This window comes from Callorhinchus milii, unplaced genomic scaffold (assembly GCF_018977255.1).
Source record: "Callorhinchus milii isolate IMCB2004 unplaced genomic scaffold, IMCB_Cmil_1.0 Scaffold5, whole genome shotgun sequence".
NCBI classification, from domain to species: Eukaryota; Metazoa; Chordata; class Chondrichthyes; order Chimaeriformes; family Callorhinchidae; genus Callorhinchus; species Callorhinchus milii.
Genome location: NW_024704746.1, coordinates 33,034,138 through 33,050,368, shown reverse-complemented (window position 1 = coordinate 33,050,368; position 16,231 = coordinate 33,034,138). Strand labels below are relative to the sequence as shown.

Below are 16,231 nucleotides of genomic sequence, written 5' to 3'. Positions count from 1 at the left end.
GGGACACATGTAAGAGATGAATGCATAACATATCTATCTTGTAATCATTACGTTCCCAAATAGAAAACATTATTCGCTCCCTGCCTCCAAGAACCATGTTGCAGGATATCGCCGTCTTTGCCGAGCCTGATGAGGAAACCCATGCACAAGTTAATGCGATGGAAAAGCACCCAGTGTTACAGACGTCTTCATTTCGGGGGATTACAAGGTGACTCTCTGCTTTGGGGCGTGAAATGAACAGAACAGCAGATGTGTGCAACACAATGACATTTTTACAACCCAATAAGTCTTTCCTTGACTTGTTTTGTTGGGCCACATGGTTTGCAAAGAATTTGAGAAAACCTTCGCCGGCTGTTTATCAGGAGTCAAGGAAACTTTAATGCGATGGGATAGAGGGTAAATTCTTGGTTCAGGAAAAATGCTCAGGTTTATATTATTGCAAGTGTTTGTTGATTCAAACATCCACATTACATTCCTGAGTACAACTCCAATCGATTTCACATCTTGTGTGAGGTGCAAAACCACATGGTGTTTATTTTATTGCCAATCACAATGACCAGGAAGTTGGGTGATACATATATATATATATATACACATACGCCTAAGTGTGGAATACTGATAAGTCTAGATTGTTGCACCTCATTTTTTGAACTAAATACATCTTTTTGTTAATGGCATTTTTTTTTGCATAGTTAATTCTGGGGAAAGATGCACAGGTGCTATTGCAAAGAAATCAAATGTGTTTTCTGTGTCGGTCCAACGATTGTGCATTCGATTGGTTCTATATTTAGTATAACAAACCAAGTAAAAGTCGTAACTACATGATGCCAATCGAGGAGGGAGAAGGGGAGGGGGTGGGGGTGGGGGGATATTACAGGGACAATTTCCTTTGACGTTTCTTTCATTCGATCTCTTCCAAACAAAAACAAAACCCAGTGTGTGTTTTTTTTTGCAAAAGTAACTGACTCAAGTGTTAACTCTTGGAATTAAAGCTCTGGGACTGAAGGGGATGGAGAGGTGTCAGATCTGAGCTGCGACGCCACTATTTCAGGTTTCGTTTAATGTGTTGAATTGCAAATCCACGACTCCCAAACCACGAAAACAACACAACACAACCAGGAAAGGGCTCTGGAGGAGCGCTGTCACTTGGAGAGAGGAGCGACCTTTCTCAATCGCACGCCATCTATACTCATTGTATGGACTTTGTTCCGGATTAGAAGGTGTTTGACATTTTTAGGGTTTGTGCAAATATACGGCAATAATAATAATAATAATAATAATAATAATGATAATAAAAAAGTCGTTGCATGTGGCAGAGTATGTCATGATCCGGACTGTGTCATGTTGTCCTGAAAATAGCATTTAGATAAGAGAACAAACTCATATATGTGTGTGTGTGTGTGTGTGTATATATATATATAAAAGATCTGGTTGGAAAGGGGGAGGAGAGAGTGCAACAGCTCTCATAAAAGTTTGCTGTCAACGAGTCCAGTGGCATTGCAACACACACACACACACACACACACACACAAGGAGATGGTCGGCGTTATCTATCCCCAAGTGTTTGGATGATGTTTAAAGTGTTTTGCTGTCACTGTTGTCGGAATTTATTCGATAACGGCCATCCCCTGACTGACCCCCTTTCCCCTCTGGATCTCAGTCGATCCACGTCGTTCTCTGTTCCAACCGATTCCTGATTAAAAAAAAAAAAAAAAATTTTTCCCCCTTTTTGCAGTCTCCAAACGTAGAATAACGACTGGGTCGAGAGAGGGGGAAACACGTTTGGATCTGCGTTGAATTGCCACTCAATCAATATGCAATGCTGTTTTTTTTTTAATCGGGTGCTTTAGTTCACACACACACACACACACACACATGGACCCTACATGGTATGTGCCTGGTCGGTGATGATTTTTTTTTAGTGCAGATTATTAGACGAATGGTGGCAATAATCTGCTTAAAACACAGTGTGTGTGTGTGTGAGTGTGTGTGAAGCCCCTGTGCCCTGTAATCCCATCCTTGTGGGAAGTCCCTTAACTGCAGTTGTGGTTGGTATCTGAAGCCCAGATCAGAGCTGTGTCACAGCCTCTGTTTATCCCAATCTATTGACAACGTTGAGTGCTCTCTTCCTGCCTTGTCCTGTCCTGTCCTGTCCTGTCCAGGCTGCCAATTTATTGCTCCTTTAAAGGTCTCTGAGACGCCCTTGTTGTTTGTGTTTTACATAACTTAAGGGATCCATTGGCGTCTTTTACAGCAGCCCTTCCTGTGTCAGGAGAAATATTTGTTGTATTTAAGGATGTTGTCCTTGGGTCTCTTGAAATAATTCCTGGAGTCGTTTCCTGTATCAGACTCTCTCTCCCCCCCCCCCCCCCCCCCACCCCCACCCCCCACCCCACCCCCCCTAATGGAAGTGCAGCTGTGGCTATCACATTATACAGAGAGGACACAAATAACTATCATGAAAAATGTCAAAATTTTAAGCAAAATATATCAAATCACATGCGTTCAGCACACGAGGGTCAACCGGTGTCTTTACCTGCAGTCATGAATGTGGTGTTGCATTGATTCTTCCATATCATTCATGGACTCAAAGGAAACGGCCCCAGGTCGTGGTTCAGGTAAAACCCAACATCAGTGGTGAGAAGCCTAACATTGGGCTATTCTGCTGTTATCAGCGGATGCGATGCTCTCTTCGGTTTTCCCTTAACAGTCAAGTGAGACAAATATGAACGACCTGAGAAGCCTCGGGAGCGCCCTTTGCTCTCCCCCTCCTGCGCCAGTCCGCCCCAACCCCCCCCCCACCCCAACCCCCCATCACTAAACAGCAAAGGGACGGTACATGCACAGCAGTCGATGTTATTATATATCTGATCCCGGGTTCAGCAGCGACTAAACCCGAAGGTGTTGTGGACGTGGTGTTGCAAATGAGCGCAATGCGTAAAAAGCGCAGCAACTGCACTCATGTGTTTTCGTTTGAGATGTACGTGCATTTCCGACCCCAGTATTTGCTCGAGTTTGGATGCATTTCGCCCTTTGCGAGGAAAAAAAGGGGGTGGTGGGGGGGGGGAAAACACACAGACCATCCATTGTGTGGGTAGAGATGGGAATCCGGTGCGAGAAAGCCCGTAATCCTGAAACATTTTAATCCATTCTGAGCTTCAATTGATTTTTTTTATTTAAAAAACTCGCCATTCAAAAAAAAAGAGCAACGAGGAAAAGCCCTGTCCATCATTTGCAACCGAAGACACGACACAGCACTCACTGGCTCCTGACATTGCAGAGTAAAAGTCCAAGCAAACCCCTGATGTTTTTTTATATATATATATATAACTGTGCTCCATTCATCTGCTCTGATCATCAAAACACAGCTACAGTTATGTCATTCTGAATGCAGAGGAGAGGGGGTGTGTGTAGTGTATGTGTAGTGTGTGTGTGTGTGTGTGAGAGAGAGAGAGGTGTGGTGGTGGGGGAGGAATTCCACACTGTGGGGACAAGTCCACTCCAAAAACAAAGCCTTGTGATCAGTGTTATTACATTGCTGCTGCTGTGATTTTATTCTCCCCCCCACCCCCCCCCCCACCCTATCTGACTTGGGAGAACTCCAGTGGGGCTCTTTTTTGTGTGTCCCATTTCTTTAAAGAGAGAGAGTGAATGAGTGCTAAAGAGTAATGTAGAGGAAAGGAAAGCAAAGAGGAAAAGGAACCCTTTGGCTCCCCACTGGCCACCACAACCTCCCCCACCCCCCACACTTCCATATCCCCTCCTCCTCCTGGCTCTAGTGTTGCTTTGGGTTGAAATGGAGCGGAAATTCCTGGCTGTGGAGGGAGCAGGGCTGGCTGGCTGAGCATGGCTGGCTGTGGAGGCAGGGATAGCTGGCTATGGCGGGCTGGTTGTCTGTGGCGGGTGCAGTGATAGCTGGCTGTGCCGGGCTGTGGAGGGTGCAGTGATGGCTGTGGCGGGCTGTGGAGGGAGCAGGGCTGGCTGGCTGTGGCGGGCTGACTGTGGAGGGACCAGGGCTGGCTGTGGAGGGTGCAGTGATAGCTGGCTGTGGAGGCAGTGAACAGGACTGGCTGTGGCGGGCGGGCTGGCTGTGGAGGCAGGGAGCAGTGATAGCTGGCTGTGGAGGGAGCAGGGCTGGCTGTGGAGGCAGTGATAGCTGGCTGTGGCGGGCTGGCTGTGACTGGTTGTGGAGGGAGCAGGGCTGGCTGTGGGTCCAGGGCTGGTTGTGGGTGCAGGGCTGGCTGTGGAGGGAGCAGTGATGACTATGGGTGCAGGGCTGGCTGTGGAGGCAGTGATGGCTGTGGGTGGCGGACTGGCTGTGGGTGCAGGGCTGGCTGGCTGTGGGTGCAGGGCTGGCTGGCTGTGGGTGCAGGGCTGGCTGTGGGTGCAACAACAACAACAAGATTGCATTTATAGAGAGTCTTTCACGTCGGGAGGACAGTTGTGTCAGGACCTGAGCAGGGGGGAAATGGTCAGGGTGAGGGAAGGGAGGGAGCGAGAAGGGGTAGAGAGTTGAGAGGGGAGGTGAAGGCACGGTTGAAGAGAAAGGTCTTGAGACCGGCCTTGAAGGAGAAAAGGGAGGAAGCGGCGAAGGCAGTGGGGATGGAGTTCCAGAGCCTCGGGGCTGAAAGGCTGAAAGCCCGGCCACTGATGGTAGGGCGGTTAGGGAGGGGGGTGTGGAGCAGACCGGAGCCAGAGGAACGGAGAGTACGGACATGTAAGTAGGGGAATAGTAGGTCGGAGAGGTAAGAGGGAGTAAGGCCGTGAATGGCCTTGTAGGTGAGGATGAGGATCTTGAATTCGATCCTCTGGGGGATGGGGAGCCAGTGGAGGCGAGCGAGGGTGGGAGTGATGCGGTCGGGAAGCCTGGTGCGGGACAGTATATGAGCTGCAGAGTTCTGAATGCAGGGGCAGTGATGGCTGTGGATGCAGGGCTGGCTGGGTGATGGCTGGGGGTGCAGGGCTGGTGGGTAATGGCTGTGGGTGCAGGGCTGGCTGGGTGATGGCTGTGGATGCAGGGCTGGCTGGGTGATGGCTGTGGCTAGGTGATGGCTGGGTGATGGCTGTGGGTGCAGGGCTGGTGGCTGTGGCTGGTGGGAGATGGCTGTGGGTGATGGCTGTGGCTGTGGGTGATGGCTGTGGGTGCAGGGCTGGTGGCTGTGGCTGGTGGGTGATGGCTGGGTGATGGCTGTGGGTGCAGGGCTGGTGGCTGTGGGTGCAGGGCTGGTGGCTGTGGGTGATGACTGATGGCTGTGGGTGATGGCTGTGGGTGATGGCTGTGACTGGGTGATGGCTGTGGGTGATGGCTGGTGGGCTGTGGGTGATGGCTGTGACTGGGTGATGGCTGTGGGTGATGGCTGGTGGCTGGTGGGTGATGGCTGTGGGTGATGGCTGTGGCTGTGGGTGCAGGGTTGGTGGCTGTGGGTGATGGCTGTGGCTGTGGGTGATGGCTGTGGCTGTGGGTGATGGCTGTGACTGGGTGATGGCTGTGGGTGATGGCTGTGGCTGTGGGTGATGGCTGTGACTGGGTGATGGCTGTGGCTGTGGGAGATGGCTGTGACTGGGTGATGGCTGTGGGTGATGGCTGTGGCTGTGGGTGATGGCTGTGGCTGATGGCTGTGGGTGATGGCTGTGACTGGGTGATGGCTGATGGCTGTGGGTGATGGCTGTGGGAGATGGCTGATGGCTGTGGCTGTGGGAGATGGCTGTGGCTGTGGGAGATGGCTGATGGCTGTGGCTGTGGGTGATGGCTGTGACTGGGTAATGGCTGTGGCTGTGGGTGATGGCTGTGGCTGTGGGTGATGGCTGATGGCTGTGGCTGTGGGTGATGGCTGTGACTGGCTGATGGCTGTGGCTGTGGGTGATGGCTGTGGCTGTGGTTGATGGCTGTGGCTGATGGCTGTGACTGGGTGATGACTGTGGCTGTGGGTGATGGCTGTGACTGGGTGATGGCTGATGGCTGTGGGTGATGGCTGTGGCTGTGGGAGATGGCTGTGGCTGTGGGTGATGGCTGTGACTGGGTGATGGCTGTGGGTGATGGCTGTGACTGGGTGATGGCTGTGGCTGTGGGTGATGGCTGTGACTGGGTGATGGCTGTGGCTGTGGGTGATGGCTGATGGCTGTGGCTGTGGGTGATGGCTGTGACTGGGTGATGGCTGTGGCTGTGGGTGATGGCTGTGACTGGCTGATGGCTGTGGGTGATGGCTGATGGCTGTGGGTGATGGTTGTGACTGTGGGTGATGGCTGTGGCTGTGGGAGATGGCTGATGGCTGTGGGAGATGGCTGTGGCTGTGGGTGATGGCTGATGGCTGTGGCTGTGGGAGATGGCTGTGACTGGGTGATGGCTGTGGGTGATGGCTGTGGCTGTGGGTGATGGCTGTGACTGGGTGATGGCTGTGGGTGATGGCTGTGGCTGTGGGTGATGGCTGTGACTGGGTGATGGCTGATGGCTGTGGCTGTGGGTGATGGCTGTGGCTGTGACTGGGTGATGGCTGTGGCTGTGGGAGATGGCTGATGGCTGTGGGTGATGACTGTGGCTGTGGGAGATGGCTGTGGCTGTGGGTGATGGCTGTGGCTGTGGGTGATGGCTGTGGGTGATGGCTGTGGCTGTGGGTGATGGCTGTGACTGGGTGATGGCTGATGGCTGTGGCTGTGGCTGTGGGAGATGGCTGATGGCTGTGGCTGTGACTGGGTGATGGCTGTGGCTGTGGGAGATGGCTGATGGCTGTGGCTGTGGGAGATGGCTGGTGGCTGATGGCTGATGGCTGTGGGTGATGGCTGATGGCTGTGGGTGATGGCTGATGGCTGTGGCTGTGGGTGATGGCTGTGACTGAGTGATGGCTGTGGCTGATGGCTGTGGGTGATGGCTGTGGCTGTGGGTGATGGCTGATGGCTGTGACTGGGTGATGGCTGTGGGTGATGGCTGTGACTGAGTGATGGCTGTGGCTGATGGCTGTGGGTGATGGCTGTGGGTGATGGCTGTGACTGGGTGATGGCTGTGGGTGATGGCTGATGGCTGTGGCTGTGGGTGATGGCTGTGATTGGGAGATGGCTGTGGCTGTGGGTGTGGGTGATGGCTGTGACTGGGAGATGGCTGTGGCTGTGGGTGATGGCTGTGGCTGATGGCTGATGGCTGTGGGTGATGGCTGTGGCTGTGGGTGATGGCTGTGGGTGATGGCTGTGACTGGGTGATGGCTGTGGGTGATGGCTGATGGCTGTGGCTGTGGGTGATGGCTGTGACTGGGAGATGGCTGTGGCTGTGGGTGATGGCTGTGACTGGGAGATGGCTGTGGCTGTGGCTGTGGGTGATGGCTGATGGCTGTGGGTGATGGCTGTGGCTGTGGGTGATGGCTGTGGCTGTGGCTGTGACTGGGTGATGGCTGATGGCTGTGGCTGTGGGAGATGGCTGTAGCTGTGGCTGTGGCTGATGGCTGTGGCTGTGGGAGATGGCTGTGGCTGTGGGTGATGGCTAATGGCTGTGACTGGGAGATGGCTGTGGCAGTGGGAGATGGCTGTGGGCGATGGCTGTGGGTGATGGCTGTGGCTGTGGGTGATGGCTGTAGCTGTGGCTGTGGCTGTGGGAGATGGCTGATGGCTGTGGCTGATGGCTGTGGGAGATGGCTGTGGGTGATGGCTGTGACTGGGTGATGGCTGTGGCTGTGGGAGATGGCTGTGGGTGATGGCTGTGACTGGGTGATGGCTGATGGCTGTGGCTGTGGGAGATGGCTGTAGCTGTGGCTGTGGCTGATGGCTGTGGCTGTGGGTGATGGCTGTGGCTGTGGGTGATGGCTAATGGCTGTGACTGGGAGATGGCTGTGGCAGTGGGAGATGGCTGTGGCTGATGGCTGTGGGCGATGGCTGTGGGTGATGGCTGTGGCTGTGGGTGATGGCTGTAGCTGTGGCTGTGGCTGTGGGAGATGGCTGATGGCTGAGGCTGATGGCTGTGGCTGTGGGAGATGGCTGTGGGTGATGGCTGTGACTGGGTGATGGCTGATGGCTGTGGCTGTGGGAGATGGCTGATGGCTGTGGCTGTGGGAGATGGCTGATGGCTGTGGCTGTGACTGGGTGATGGCTGTGGCTGTGGGTGATGGCTGTAGCTGTGGCTGTGGCTGTGGGAGATGGCTGATGGCTGTGGCTGATGGCTGTGGCTGTGGGAGATGGCTGTGGGTGATGGCTGTGACTGGGTGATGGCTGTGGGTGATGGCTGTGACTGGGTGATGGCTGATGGCTGTGGCTGTGGGAGATGGCTGTAGCTGTGGCTGTGGCTGATGGCTGTGGCGATGGCTGTGGCTGTGGGTGATGGCTGATGGCTGATGGCTGTGGGTGATGGCTGTGGGTGATGGCTGATGGCTGTGGGTGCAGGGTTGGTGGCTGTGGGTGATGGCTGTGGCTGTGGGTGATGGCTGTGACTGGGTGATGGCTGATGGCTGTGGGTGATGGCTGTGGCTGTGGGAGATGGCTGATGGCTGTAGCTGTGGCTGTGGGTGATGGCTGTGACTGGGTGATGGCTGATGGCTGTGGCTGTGGGTGATGGCTGTGACTGGGTGATGGCTGTGGGAGATGGCGGGATGGGCCGCTGCTTTGTGAATGGCTTTACACACGCGCTGAGCCGCCGCCTACTCGGGTCGTCGCCGCGGCAACGCCATGACGTAGCGGCGGATCGGGGCTGTGATTGGCCGAGAGGCCGAATGTATCCATGAGGGGTTTGTGTATGTTTCTATTGAAGAGGCGCCGTCCATCAGCGCCGCTTCACTCTCTCTCTCTCTCACACACACTCACACTCTCTCCCTCTCTCTCTCACACACTCACTCACTCACTCACTCTCTCCTTCTCTCATTCACTCACTCAGTCAGTCACGCAGTCGCTGGTGACTTCTGCAAAACCCGAGCAGAGCAGCAGAAGCCACGCACCCACCGCCATTCAGGGTCATTGAGAAAAAAAAAGGAGAGAGAGAGAGAGAGAAGGGGAAGGAAGGAAGGAAGGAAGAGAGAGAGAGAGAGAGAGCAAAAGCACATCATTCAGCAGCACTCCGGCTCCAGGGTCAACCGTTGAAAGACGTGATCACCCTCTCCAGCCTCTGTCAGTGGGGAGTTACAGCTACACCGCGATCACAGACAAACCTCTGCTCCTGTGTGGGGGTTTTTTTTTTTTTTTGGATTTGTTATATATCTGTAGTATATATTTATATATATATATATAGTTAGAGAGAGAGAGAGAGAGAGAGAGTAGCAATTATTGGTGATTCTGGATCTGATTGTTGCGGGACTGATCCCGAATCTGTAGCTGCTTTTCCCCCCCAACCCACCACCACCCACCCACCCCTTCTTTTAGCAAAGAAAGCGAAGGGTTTTTTTTTGATCGTGTGCCTGGAGTGGGGAGTGAGTGTGGGGGAAAGAAAGAAAGAAAGAAAAAAATATTTATTTACCCTTCTCTCCCCCCCCAAAAAAGAAGAGAGAGAGAGAGAGAATAAAGAAGAAACACCGCAGATCGGGTGGACTGATCTGATCTGATCTGATCGGGGAGGAGAGGGGAGAGGAGAGAGAGGAGAGGGGAGTGGGAGGGGGGTCGGCGCTGTGAGTGAAGCTTTTCCCCAATGATAGAGAAATTTCGATGCCCTGTGTCTGATTCGGAAATGGCGATCTGCAGGAGCACGGGGTGGCTCCGGGACCAGCTGCGGAGCTGCAACGCCAGTCTCCTGCTGATGGACTGCCGCCCGCACGAGCTGTACGAGTCGTCGCACATCGAGGCCGCCATCAACGTGGCCATCCCGGGGCTGATGCTCCGGCGGCTCAGGAAGGGCAACTTCCCGGTCAAGTCGCTCATCTCCAACCAGGAGGACAAGGAGCGGTTCGCCGAGCGCTGCGGGAGCGACACTCTGCTCCTGTACGACGAGAGCACCGCCGAGTGGAACGAGAACCTGAACGGCGGCTCCGTCCTGGGTTTGCTGCTGAGAAAGTTGAAGGACGAGGGCTGCAAAGTGTTTTGCCTGGAAGGTGAGAGGGGGAGAGGAGGGAGAGGGGGGAGAGGGAGGGAGGGAGAAGGAGGGAAGGAGGGAGCGGGGGAGAGAGAGGGAAGGAGGGAGAGGGGGAGAGAGGGGGAGAGGGAGGGAGAGGGGAGGCAAGGAGGGAGGGAGGGGAGAGAGAGGGAGAGGGGAGGCAAGGAGGGAGGGAGAGGGGAGAGAGAGGGAAGGAGGGAGAGAGGGGGAAGGAGGGAGAGGGAGGGAGAGAGAGAGGGAAGGAAGGAGGGAGAGGGAGGGAGAGAGAGAGGGAAGGAAGGAGGGAGAGAGAGAGAGAAGGAAGGAGGGAGGGAGAGGGAGGGAGGGAGAGAGGGGAGAGAGAGAGGGAAGAGAGGAGGGAGAGGGAGGGAAGGAAGGAGAGGAGGGAGAGAAGGAAGGAGAGGGGAGAGAAGGAAAGAGAGAGGGAAGGAGAGAGAGGGAGGAAGGGGAGAGAGAGGGATGGAGGGAGAAAATAATAATAATAATTATTATTATTGTTAATAATAATAATGATACCCTCCCTCTTCTGTCTCGCCTCCCAAACACCACTACCCCCAACACACAACACACACACACACACACACAACACCCACAGCGTTTAGGAAACCGCTTCTGCCTTTTATGTTTTTATTCAAAGCTCTTGAAACACTTTCTTGTGTGTGGATTGTAAAAGCGCTCTCCATCTCCCCCTCTCCCTCCCTCTCTCCCCTTCTCCCTCTCTCCCCTCTCCCTCCCTACCCTCTCCCCCTTCTCCCTCCCCTCTCCCTCCCTCCCCCTCTCTCTCCCCTCTCCCTCCCTCCCCTCTCCTCTCCCCTCTCCCTCCCTCTCTCTCCCCTCTCCCTCCCTCCCCCTCTCTCCCCCTCTCCCCCTCTCTCTCCCCTCCCTCCCTCCCTCTCCCCTCTCCTCTCTCCCTCCCCTCCCTCCCTCTCTCCCCTCTCCCTCCCTCCCCTCTCTCCCTCTCCCTCTCCCCTCTCCCTCCCTCCCTCTCTCTCCCCTCTCCCTCCCTCCCCTCTCTCCTCTCTCCCCCTCTCCCTCCCTCCCCTCTCCCCCTTCTCTCTCCCCTCTCCCTCCCTCTCTCCCTCTCCTCACTCCCTCCCTCTCTCCCTCTCCTCTCTCTCCCCTCTCCCTCCTTCCCTCTCTCCCCCTCTCTCTCCCTCTCCCCTCTTTCCCCCCTTTTTTTTCGTTCACACACACACACACACACGACACGACGTCCGAGTCGGTGCGCGGAGTCCTGGTTTCAGAAGCGTCTTTGGGAGAGGAGAGCGATGAGAGAGTGCAACACATTCATCAGAACTGACCGACAGACAACGGCATTGAGATGGAGCAATGGGGCAGAGTATAGGGGACCAATAGCATAGGGCAAGTGTGTGGGTAAGAGAGGGGCAGGAGTGAGGGTGAGTGAGTGAGTGTGAGAGTGAGTGCGTGTGTGAGAGTGAGTGAGTGTGAGTGAGTGAGTGTGAGAGTGTGTGTGAGTGAGTGTGAGAGTGTGAGAGTGAGTGAGTGTGTGTGAGTGAGTGAGTGTGTGAGTGTGTGTGAGAGTGAGTGTGTGAGTGAGAGTGAGTGTGTGTGTGTGAGTGAGAGTGTGTGTGTGTGTGAGTGAGAGTGAGTGTGTGAGTGAGTGTGAGTGAGTGAGTGTGAGTGAGTGAGTGAGAGTGAGTGTGTGTGTGTGAGTGAGTGTGAGTGAGAGTGTGAGTGAGTGAGAGTGAGAGAGTGTGTGTGTGAGTGAGTGTGTGTGTGAGTGAGTGTGAGATATATATATATATATATATATATATCAGGTACTAATGCTGGGATGTGTCTGGTTTGCAGGGGGGTTCAGTAAGTTCCAGGCAGAGTACCCCATGCACTGCGAGACCAACCCGGACAGCTCGTGTTGCAGCTCCTCACCCACCGTCCCGGTGCTGGGGTTGGGGGGACTCCGGATCAGCTCGGACTCCTCGGACATCGAGTCGGACGCAGACAGGGACCCCAACAGCGCCACCGAGTGCGAGGGCAGCCCCCTGTCCAACAACCAGCCCTCCTTCCCGGTGGAAATCCTGCCTCACCTGTACTTGGGCTGCGCCAAGGACTCCACCAACCTGGACATCTTGGAAGAGTACGGCATCAAGTACATCTTGAACGTGACCCCCAACCTCCCGAACCTGTTCGAGAACGCCGGGGAGTTCAAGTACAAGCAGATCCCCATCTCCGACCACTGGAGTCAGAACCTCTCCCAGTTTTTCCCGGAGGCGATCACCTTCATAGGTAAGAGACCCGGGGCACTGTCTGGATGCGCTCAACATCTTTTCACACACACACACAGAGGTGCCTTTTTCTGTGGCGAGTCTTTTTTTATTCGTGACTGTTTACCCCCCAGCAGTAAATCTGTTACGTGAGATGTGTGAAAGAACATTTTCCCCATCTCCCAAAATATATGCACTATATATATATATATATAGATATATAGATATATACATATATTGGTTAAAAAGTAATTGCTGCAGATGATGACTGTGGTGCAAACGTTTAAGCTGCTAAAATATTGAAGCAACTCCACAAACAAAACTGGGAGATTAAATGCCATTTGGAAACTCTCCACCTCACCCCCTTGGGTGGGGGGGAACCCTCCTTATTAAGTGAGTTACTGAGAAGATTTGGGATGGAAACGTGATACCCCCCTCCCCACCCCCACCCCACCCCCAGGGCAACCGTGTGGGTTAAACACTGTTTATAATCCAGCCTCATTAGAAGAGCAGGATCTTTTTTTCAAAGGGAAAAAAAATTATCAAACCCACGCACATTTTTGGGGATAGTGGTCATATTTTGTAAAGAGCTAGAGAGAGAGAGAGAGAGAGAGAGAGATGATGGGGAGGAGGCGGGGGGGGGGGGGACATCAGTGCAGTAAAGAGACAGTGCTAAGAAATGCCTGAAACTTTTTAAGTAAGGCCATGTAGGTTTCGAAGTTGATACTGGGGTCTTTACTAACTAAATACCCCCTTTTTATTAGTCCCCGCCGTCCCCAATAATCTTGCGCGTTCTCTGAACCCGTTTCGGTGCGATTTCAGTGTAGGAAAAACAACACGCCTTGTTGAGCGCATCAATTTGTCACCAGTCTTCACACCGGTGCGAGGCTCAATCCCAAGCGATCCCATTCCAATTGATGCATTAAAAAGCAACTTTGAAAGAATCCCGAACAGTTCCATCAACTGATGTCCAGACTACATACTTACGGGTTTAACCATAACTAATGCAATTACATGACTGAGACGGGTTTTGTAGCCTGAGGGTAATCTGAGCCTGGCGGAAGGAATTTCGGCTGGAAGCCACAGAGAACCTAATCTAAAGGCATTGTAATGCATTTCCTCCTACAAAGGAAACCATTTTCAGGCAATGTTGACATCCTGTTCCTCTTAATGGGTTCGTCCCCTGTGACTTTCCTCTTTCTTTTGATACGCCTGAATGCTTCCATTGTAAGCAGCACAACAGTTGGAGAATAATTTAATAGACTTTATCGCCTGAATGTCTACATAGAAGACATTCAATACCATATTGCAGATTTTCTATTGAAGCATTCATATGTAGACATCAATAAACCGGAGATGAATGTGGTTTCTGTCAGTGTTAACCCACATACAGTACAAGCTTTCTCAATTACACTTAAAAAGTTGTAGTGTAACCCTTTTGCAAGGCTACAAAGTTTACACTCCCAAAGCACAGCTGTGACATCAAATCTACGCCATTTCCTCTTCAATACATTTCACAAACCTAAACTCGTTTTAATGTTATCAAAGAGGTTTGTCAACTTATTGATTGATGTCAGGATTGGAAAAATTGGAAGCAATTTTTTTTCAATTGCTTTTGACGTTTGAATTGTCCTGTGACCGGGGGAACCGGGACTAAACATTGCCATAGTTTTTAAGTTACAAACCCAGATGTTCTCCCGAGTTCAACATTGTGAAGAAATAATTTGTTTTACAATACAATTTAGCAGATTTACCGGCCGATTATAGTGTCAAAATGATTACTTTGTCACTGTATGTGAAAGGTGCTTGTAATTGCAAGTTGTACTGCAGGGCTCACTGATTCTAATTATTTTTTCAGATGAAGCTCGTAATAAGAGTTGTGGTGTACTGGTTCACTGCCTGGCTGGGATCAGTCGTTCGGTCACAGTGACTGTGGCTTATTTGATGCAAAAGATGAACCTTTCAATGAACGATGCTTACGACATCGTAAAGATGAAGAAATCGAACATTTCTCCCAACTTCAATTTCATGGGACAGCTGCTGGACTTTGAGCGGACACTGGGGCTGAGCAGCCCCTGTGACAATCGCCTGACCGCTCAGCAACTCTACTTCACCACCCCTACCAACCACAATGTGTTCCAGCTCGACCCGCTCGAATCTACTTGACCTCTCAACCGAAGCCCGGTGAAGATAAAGCTTTAAGAATTTACGGTCGGCCCGCTGACACAATGGTCAGAATTGGTCTGGAAAACAAGCCAGCTGATCAGTTACTGATCAGAGGCTGCTGACTCTGTGCATGCAGCTGTTATGGAGAGGACCCTGATCTTGACTTTGAGAACGTTGAAGGCTCAAGATTTAGCTGGAACGCTAGTCTTGTGCAGTTCCTGAAAGCTGTTTAGTCCAAAGAGAGACAGAGTAGGCTGTGTAAAGCACTTACATTCTCTGTTTAATCCCTTCTTTTGGGCGATTTACTGGTAGCAATGTTCGTCTTCAATGAAGACTTGTTTATTCAGGTTGATCAGAGAAAGGGTTTTGTGGGTTCTGGCATTAGCCACAGTGTTCGTGCTCTGGACTTGAGCAGTACCATGCAGCACAATTTCTGTATATATTATCAACGTACAGATCCAATTTAATAATTGTACTTAAAAGTGAGATTATGCATTACTGGGTGGAGCATTGTAGGGGAAAAGACTTGTTGTAAGGTACTTGGCACACTTGATTGCTTGCGGATTACAAGATCCTGAAAATGTGTGCTCGGTATACATGGATATTCTGTTTTCAACTTGATTATTGTTCAAACAATATGCCAAAAAAGTCGAGTTTTAAAAGTGTTTTGTTTGGTCGGGTTTGGCCTGCTTTGTTGCTTTATCTATGTATGGGTGCTGCAATCTGAAGCCTTCTTTTGATTTGTGCTCTTTTTCTCTTATTCTAAACTGAAAGCCTTGGCAGTGTATAGTTCTTGTGTTTTCTTGCTAATGAATGAATAGACTGTTCTTTGGACACAGAGGATTAGTGTATTTTATTTTTTGGACAATGAGTATGTCATACAGTGCATTACCTCTGTGCAGACTCTTCAGGGAAGTTCATCATAAATGCAATAGGTTTTCTATAAGTCTGTATAAAAACTGGAAACTATACTGTATGTACACACTGCACTTACTGTAACTTGGTGGCCAATGGGATGAAAATCCCCACTTCATTGTTGCTGATGATTTAATGTTGTATGGGGAATTTATTCTAAGAATGATTGTATTATACTAAGTTATTAATAAATAACTATTTTGTCTATATAGAACCTTACACGAGTCTTGGACCTCATTTTGATTATTCATGTTCCAGTGTTGGCCAAGTCATTTTTTTAAGGGGATTTAGTTAGTTGTCTTGTGTGCATGTACAGTGACGCTCTGGGTTTCAAGGGAAGCTGATGCCCTGCCCGTATGACCTGCCCTGATGTCAATGCATTGTATTTTCAAGCAGAAAGTCGAGATGTGCCAATAAGTAAATGTAAAGGGCAGCATTGAAGCACGTCTGGCGTCATGACGTCCATTGAATTCTGGGGATTTTGTTGACTCTTGAATATTGCACTGGAACTGACAATGAAAATCCAGTTCAGAATGGTACTCCATACAATCATTTATTTCCATGGGCCATCTCTGAGTGCATACATTTGTCTAAGTGTAACTTGTAGCCAGCATCTCCAGAACACTTAACTTTCCTGCCAACATTCAATGTATCCTCACGCTCCATCCAACCTTTTCCATCCCCAGGATCGCATCGTTTTGTAAGATTTAAGCATTTATATGAGTTTGTCTCCATTTCACCTATTGAGTGCAAGACTAAGCAAGAGCAATGCTGTCTTGCAACCTTCCAGCATTTGTGTCAGCAGCCGTAGTTAATTACAGTAGTTAATTGCCAACGTTAACGTGTCCCACAGTGCAACATGGTTACACTTTAACTTGGAAGATTTTTCAATCAGTGGACACATTTCATTTATTTTAATGACATGATAATG

At 51.4% G+C, this 16,231-nt stretch overlaps 1 protein-coding gene across 1 annotated transcript; it reads left to right on the top strand.

Annotated features, from left to right (window-relative positions):
• The first annotated feature begins 9,431 nt into the window (after nt 1-9,431).
• Nucleotides 9,432-15,514, top strand: dusp6 (dual specificity phosphatase 6). Its single transcript, XM_042335821.1, has 3 exons — nt 9,432-9,992; nt 11,807-12,241; nt 14,078-15,514. Exons 1-3 carry the CDS (start codon nt 9,593-9,595, stop codon nt 14,383-14,385), a joined length of 1,143 nt encoding a protein of 380 aa, XP_042191755.1. The 5' UTR covers nt 9,432-9,592; the 3' UTR covers nt 14,386-15,514.
• The last annotated feature ends 717 nt before the right edge of the window (nt 15,515-16,231 follow it).